This window comes from Leptosomus discolor, unplaced genomic scaffold (assembly GCF_034619465.1).
Source record: "Leptosomus discolor isolate bLepDis1 unplaced genomic scaffold, bLepDis1.hap2 HAP2_SCAFFOLD_29, whole genome shotgun sequence".
Taxonomy (NCBI): Eukaryota; Metazoa; Chordata; class Aves; order Leptosomiformes; family Leptosomidae; genus Leptosomus; species Leptosomus discolor.
In genome coordinates this window covers 481,391-488,640 of record NW_028237772.1, presented here as the reverse complement: position 1 = coordinate 488,640, position 7,250 = coordinate 481,391, and the positions used below count along the sequence as shown (strand labels likewise).

Here is a 7,250-nt window from a genome sequence, read left to right as displayed (position 1 = left end):
CCCCACGCCCAGGACACCAGGAGGCAGGAGTTGGGTGGTCCCAGCTGCAGCTCCTAATTTCAGTGACCTGTTTCACAGGAGGCACCTGACTCTCCCTTGAGCCTGATGTCAGGCTGAGACCAGACACAACTCGTGACATGCGGCTTCAGCACCATTGAGACAGAGACCTGGGCTAGAGGGGGCAGCGCAGAGCGGGCTGTAAACCCCCACAGACCTGGGGCAAGCACAGCTCCGCAGGACATCTCTGCTCCCCTGGCCAGGCCTCAATGAACCCCTCCATCCCCACCCAAGGAAGAGCTCTCCCTCCCCGGGGCAGGGGGCCCCTGCACCCCAGGGGCCAGGAATGGGTCCCTGCGTCCCCTACCTGTACCTGTGCTGCTGTGTTTGCTCCCGCTCAAGGACAGTGTGGGGGCGCCCGGCATGGCAGGGGGGCAACGGCCGCATGTACGGGAGGGCCACGACACGCCTGGGGAGGGCAGGAGCCGCAGGTGGGTGACAGGGGACAAATGACCCACCCCAGCTCAGGGCAATGCCCCAAAACCCACGGGCTTGTACCCCCCAGCATTCCCCCTGCCTGCTGCCCCCCGAGGAGGTGTCCCCATCCCCCTGCTGATGGGCAGTGCTGCAGAAGGGCTGGGCAGGGTCAGACCCCCCCAGGCAGCCACCCCCCCATGCCTGGCACAGCAGGGCACCGCCAGCACCCATCTCCTCCCCATCCCACCCATGCAGCCCCCCGCAGTGCACCCGTGCTTGGTGCTACTCACTGGCCAGGCACCAGCATGCTGAGGGACCCGTCGCAGGACAAGCAGCAGAAATGAGCCCTGGGGGAGGAGAAAAGGGCAGGGTGAGCTCCTGGGGGGGACACAGACTGGCCCACAAGCAGGCAGGTGGCTTGCAGGCAGCAGCAAGGTGCTGGTCACTTCGCTGTAGCGAGTTACAGCGTTTGCTGGGGGGAACTGTGGGGTTTTGAGCCTCGTTTATCCCCCACCATCCCAGTAAGGTCCCAGCCTGCTAGCTGGTTACAAAATAAAGGGGGTACGATGGGGGAGAGTGTGGGAGCTGAGTGAGGACACTGACACGATCAACGTGATCTAACAAGTGAACCTTTATTTCCGTGTTTCCAGTGCCATTTATAACCCTCGACCACACCCAATAAATACTGATTGGCTTCATCGCAACTAACGGCCCATAGTCCAACCTGATTGGCCACTTTGCGAGTCATGTTCAAGTCACGGTCACAAATGTTCACACCCATCTTCTTCAAGAAATTACAACGGCGTCATGAATGGCGGCTGTCTCTTCTCCTGCACCTCTAAGATGTTCATGCCCCCTGCACCGGAAGCTGTTTGTACTTTCAGCAGTTCCGGTACGTCCCAGCTCGGATTCTCTGGAAAGGCTGGATTGTTCACATGTCCCTTACTTGGTAAATATCCTTCCACAGGAGAGTGGTTGTTTTGGGCTCCCACCTAGGAGAAACCTCCACCTCGTATTAGGCACCGGAGAATCCGCAGAGGGGAGCGCCCAAAAACCATCACTGTCATGGGAAGTACTCCCAAGGACACCCGCAGCATCCCAGTTCCATGGGAACTGGGGGTGCTGGGAAAGACAAAATGGGGGGTATCCCGTACCTCTTGCTGGGGTGGGGTGCTCCCAGCCTGGGAGCAACTGCCAGGCCTGAGGGATGCAGGAATCCCACGGTTTTTTAGGACGAGCTTCGTCACAACTGCCCCAAGGACTGGGACACGCTCGCCTTGGCCCCTCTGGCACCTCCAAGACCTGGCAAGGGCCTGTGGCTGCTCAGGGCGGGCAAGGAAGCGAGATGAAGGGCGCAGGCGCCCAGGCCTGCCATCCGAACCAGCCCTCACCTCGCTTTCATTGCTTCGTCAGCGCTAATTACCCCCCTGCGCCTTGCCAGGAGGGCAGGTCACAACCCCGCTCCGCAGCGCTGCGCATCGCACCGCTGCCCGGGGAGGACAAGCCGCTGTTCCCTGCCCTTACTCCAGGAAGCCTTTGCACCCACACCCCGGTTTCGATTCAGGAGGGCTCCGTCTTGCAGGTGCCCCCTCCTAGGCAGGAACCTGCTACTGGTGGGAGGAGAAGGCACAGCTGCTTCGCCAGCATCCCCACGGTTCGCTGGCTACACTGGGCCGATACTGGGCTACCACGCAGGCACTGGCTGCGATAACCAGAGGGAACGGGGCGAGTGCTGTCCTCAAAGCCGTCCCCGTCCCCATCGCACTCCCTTCTTAATCCCAGCCGCACCGTCGGCCTCCGGCAGTTTCAGCTTCTTCTTGAGCTGCTCCAGGATCCCCTTCCAGTGCTCCTCCAGCTGCTGCCGGAAAGGCCCCAGCTCCAGGCGGTCCAGCTGCGGACGGACGCACCCCCTCAGCTGGCTGCCCCGGGCTGGGACATCATGGTCCCCAGGGAAAAGCCAGGAGGGGGGGATCCTCAGAGGGATGCTGCCTTGGGCTGCCAAGCCCCCAAAGTGCCAACTTCACACAGCTGGGACGAGCCACCCCTCACCTTCGAGTCCATCTCCTCACTCAGCTGCCTCTGGGCCTGCTGCCAACCCTGCTCCTGGCACGTCATCCGGCTCAGCATCTCCTGGCTCATCTCATTCAGCCGCTCCACGCTTGCATCAAACTGGGTGCGACTGACTTTGCTGGCCAGGGCGGATTTGTCTGCTTTCTAGCAACAGGGCAAGGCGGGAGAGGGGTAAGGAAAGGCTGGAGGTACGAAGGGCAGGGCCAGCTCGTGTCGGGAGGAGACGGAGAAGCGGCTACGTGGCCCGCTCACCCCATCACCGCTGTGAGGCTGCTCCCACCAGCTGAAGAGACCTGGAGGGAGACGGAGGGACCTGACAAGGGACCTGCATCTGGTCTGGAAATCCTCCCTCCCCCTGGCCAGTTCTGCCACCGAGCCCCCAGGGGACAAGGGGTGTTTGTCACCCTGCCTGGGACCCCCTTGGCTGGTGCCGGAGCCCCTCGGGGCCATACCATATCAATTCCCAGCAGCAGGTCCTCCTTGCCCACTTTCTCCTTCTTCAGCCTCTCCAGGGACTGGAATAGAGCCTTCCAACACAGAAAGCATCCCATGGCACCACAGCAGGGTCGGGGCCTCCCAGGCAGCTGAGCACTCCCTGCTCTGCCACCCACCGCCCAAAAAACCTCCAGGAAAGGTACTTTGAACCTCCACAGGGCTGCGAGCAGGTTGGCAGGGGGACAACTCCCTTGTGGTCCCCAGCCTGGGGTCTGCCCGGAGGAAGCTCTGACCCTATGGGGGTTTCAGCCACCTGCCTCGACATCTGTCTGCTTCTGGTGATGGTCATCCAGGAGGTTCCCTGTGACAGACCTGAGCTTCTCGTAGTCCCCTTTCACCTTCACGAGGGCGGCCTCGATGTGCTGCAGCAGCGACTCATCCTGCTTCAGGGAGGAAAACGACAAGGCAGTGCCATGCAAGGAGGGGCTGGCTGCCCAGTGGGACAGACCCAGGCTACTGGGCCAGTGGCCCCAGGCTCTCAGTGCCAGCAGGACATTTGCATCAAGGTTTAAATTTCCTTCCATGCTGCTGACTCATACAAGCCAACGTGGGGGGCAGCGAGGGGCTTCCCCCCATTACAGGGAAGGACGACAAGCCAGGGGAGGTCCTGGCAACCCCCTCCCGAGCCCCCCATGCTGGCATCTCCCTACCTGGCTCCTCCCCGGCACCTGCCTCACCACCTTGCCCACCGGCTGCCGCGACATGAAGGAGTCCACCACCTCCTGGAGCTTCTCGTAGCTCTGGAGGAGCTGCCCCACCTGCGTGCTGATGTCCGTGCTGCAGGTGGGGCACGCTGCCTGCTCCTGCCCCGCACTCTCCACCATCACCCTCAGCTTGTCCAGCTGCAGAAAGGGAAGAAGGAATCGGCTCTGAGATGGGACGGATGCAGCCAACCAGCCTTGGTGACGCTGAGGCTCGATGGCCCCATCCAGCCAGGGGATGTGACCAGGACCTTTGCCAGGACCACCCCACTGAGCCGGCAGGCGGTGGGAGCGCTCCCCCTGGACCTCACCTGCTCCTGAAGCTGGTCAGCTGTCTTGGTCACCAGCTGCTCCAGCGTGGCCTTGGACATCTCCTGCTGCTCTCCCATATCCTTCAGCTCCTGCTTTATCTCCTGCAGCATCGACCTGGCCAATGAGGCAGGGACACAGGCAGGCTTAGCCTCCACGAGGCTGCTTGGGGGGCTCCCATCCCCCCCAAACTGGGATGGGGGGTTCTCCCTTGCAGCCCCATGGGGTAGGAAACCCTCTCCCATTCTTTTACCCCAGTTGCTGGATGATCTGGCCAATGCCATCCGCTTGCTGGTCGGCTCCAACTACCCCCAGCTTCCCAAGGGCATCCTCCAGCTGCCTGATCTGGGAACCACAGAAGTGGCAGAGTTAGGGCATGGCTCCCTCCTGTCGTCCCAGCATGGGAGCCCTTCACCTGCCCCATCCCTGACCAAAGCCCCCCTGTCATCCCTGCAGCCCCCTCAGGGTCTGCCACTGGCTCACCTTCCCCTTCTGGCCCTGCAGATCGCTGGCCAGGCCCTGCAAGGAGGACACCGAGCCCCAGAGGTTGGCCAGGACACTGGTGATGCTCTTCTTGTCTAGAAAGACATGGTCCAAGGGTCAGCGAGGGGGTCTCACCCTCGGGGCCAGGCTCTAGGTGTGAGGAGCCCCTGACCTTGGGTGTCCCCATGAAAAGCATCCCCCTACCAGCCCTGTCAGGGCTCTCACCTCCCTCCAGGAAGAGCAGACGCAGCTTCTCAAGCTCGGCGTGGTCTGCCTTGCTGTCTTCCAGCTGGGCCCCCTGCTCCTTCAGGGCAGTGCAGAGGTGGCCGAGGTGCCCGATCTGGCGGAGAGCCTCCACCATCTCTGCGTAGCGCTCGGAGGCGCTGCTGGAGCCCGAGGACCCCCAGGGCACCACCAGCTCTTGCGAAGGGGATGTGACCCTGGGATCAGCATCCAGGGGGATCTCCTGGGCTGTCAGTGAGAAGGTGCCCGCTGCTGGGTGGCCTGCCAGGGCAAGCTGTGCGCTGGGCAAAGCCTTGCCTCCCTCCTTGGGGCTTGTGGCATCCATCTGTATCTCCAGAGCACCGTGGGTGGCTTCAGCAGGGACAGTCTCAGTACCAGGACGGCTGGGCTCCAGGCGGGGGGGGGGGCTTGATCGAACCCCTGTTCCTCCTCCTTGGGTCCCTGGAGGTACTGGCTGTGTCCCTGGGATGGTGGTCTGGATGCTGGGGGTCCCTGGCTGCATCCCTGGGATGGTCGTCTGCATGCTGGGGGTCCCTGGCTCCATCCCTGGGGTGGTGGTCTGGGTGCCAGGGGATCCTGGCTGCATCCCTGGGGTGGTGGTCTGGGTGCCAGGGGACCAATCCAAAATTGACTAAGCCAATCCAAAGAGCAAAGAGTCGCTGCCACCCTCTCTACCACAGCCTGGCCGAGGAGGGCAGCAGCAACCGCTGCTAACGAAGCGGGGAGCCATCAAGCAGGGGCCTGCCTGAGCAGGATGAGCGCTCTCTGCTCAGCCATCCAGGGAAACCCTCCCTGCTGCCTTCTCCCTGTCCCAGCCCCAGCAGGATCCGGCCCTGCAGCACTGAGAGTGGCTCTTTCCTTGAACCTGAGCTTATTTCTTCCCATCGGGGATGCCCAAGCGAAGCATGGCCACGAGCAGCTCAGTGCTGTGCAGGATGAGGCCCCTCTCCTGTCCCCACCGGTGCTGGGTTTAGCCCTTGGGTGAGCCAAGGGGATTTGCGGTGAGAGATGAGACCCGTGAGGTGCTGATGGAGCCTCTCAGCTGCCTGGGGAGCTGACGCCGTACTTAGCCGTAGGGCAGGAGTAGGGAAGGGAGGGATGGAGAGGGTGGTGAGGATGGACCTCCAGGGGTGCTGAGCCTCTCTGGACAGCAGAGCTAAGGGCTCCGGGGGCTGTATTGGACCCACCACAACTTGCTGATGGCAACGTGAGGGGCAGCATTTCAGCCTCGGCTCTTCCACCCCAAAACTCCATCCCTTCCCCATAGTGAAGCCCCACGTGCTGCCATGAGCTTGGGCTTAAACCAGACCTTGGTCTAAGGGAAGCACAACAGCCGTGCAAACCCCAGAGGAGGGGGCATCTCGTCAGGGAGCACCCAGGGGACTGGCAAGAGCCTCTACCTTGGAGATGCCGCTCGCGTTCACTTGGATCTTCTTCTTCATCTGCTCCATGTCGGCAGCCATGGAGGCGACGTCAGGGCTGCTTGCCGTCCCCTGCAGCGGGTCCTTCCCAGGGAAAGGACCTCCGCCCTGTCCCCCTTCTTTGGGGCGTGCCTTGGCGGGCTGGTCCCCCTCCAGGAGGTGCCCCTGCTCCTGTGCGGGCAGGTCCTGCAGGCCCAGGTGCCAGAGCACGGCCTGCAGCAGGCTGTACAGCACCGTCAAGTTGACGGCCCGATCTCGGGCGTCCCGATCTCGGGCGTCCCGATGGCGATGTCCAGCAGATGGGACAGGCTGAGCAGGGCCATCATTGCTGCCCTGCCCGAAAACTCACAGCCCGACCTGGGGAGGTCGGGAGCCTTTTTGCCTGGAGACCTGGGAGGACAGGAGGGATGGGCAGCCGCCAGCCTCCTCCCCCCCACAGAAAGCAACCAAACCCCATCCAACCGCTGTCAGGGTGCCCCCCACCGAGGGCAGCGCTTTCTGGGGGATGAAGAGTCCCCCTCCCCGTCACCCCGGCCACCTCCAGCCCCCCTACCAGCTCTCCCCGCCCCGGCCCCCAGCCCCGCCATCTCAACCCTCCAGCCCCCCTCTCCCAGCTAAAACCCCCCATCTCGCACCCCCATCCCGGCTCCCCGTGGCCCCGCACCCAGCGGCCCCCCTCTGCACCCTGAGCCCGCCCCTGCCCTTTCCTCATTGGAAAGGGCACATGCTTTATTACAACGGGCTGTTTTTCACCTGCTGGACTCACTAGTTCATCTGAAGGATCGGAGACTCGCACTGTGGCTCGCTAACTTTCTCTCCTATCACCAAACACACAAGGCTCTTTCAGAGGGCGTAAGGACCTTAATAATACCTGCTCAGGCAAAGAAAGCCTAAGGAAGTTTGCAGAAACAAATTTGTTTCTTTTTTTTTTTTAAACTGGATTAATGGAAAGAGCAGGACAAAACCAGTTCCAACACAGTTCTGCAAGCTCAGAGCAACCAGCAATTGGAAGGAAAAAGGTACACTGATGAGCTGTGCTACCTGACACATGGTG

The 7,250-nt window shown here is 62.1% G+C and overlaps 1 protein-coding gene across 1 annotated transcript; it reads right to left on the bottom strand.

Annotated features, from left to right (window-relative positions):
- Positions 1-360: 360 nt before the first annotated feature.
- LOC147412842 (glutamine-rich protein 2-like) lies at positions 361-4,111 on the bottom strand. Its single transcript, XM_086480951.1, has 9 exons — positions 4,052-4,111; positions 3,725-3,881; positions 3,297-3,469; positions 2,997-3,071; positions 2,524-2,688; positions 2,263-2,365; positions 1,629-1,674; positions 765-821; positions 361-466 (listed from the first exon to the last, which is right to left on the bottom strand). Exons 1-9 carry the CDS (start codon positions 4,109-4,111, stop codon positions 361-363), a joined length of 942 nt encoding a protein of 313 aa, XP_086337077.1.
- Between the last annotated feature and the right edge of the window lie 3,139 nt (positions 4,112-7,250).

Excerpts from the sequence above, each read along its gene's own strand:
- LOC147412842 (XM_086480951.1), bottom strand. The coding sequence starts at position 4,111 with ATGTCCAAGGCCACGCTGGAGCAGCTGGTGACCAAGACAGCTGACCAG. Across the intron at positions 3,470-3,724 it reads CATGTCGCGGCAGCCGGTGG|CCAGCCCCTCCTTGCATGGC; the intron begins GCAAGGTGGTGA and ends CCCACTGGGCAG. Across the intron at positions 3,072-3,296 it reads AGAAGCAGACAGATGTCGAG|GCTCTATTCCAGTCCCTGGA; the intron begins GCAGGTGGCTGA and ends CTGTGTTGGAAG.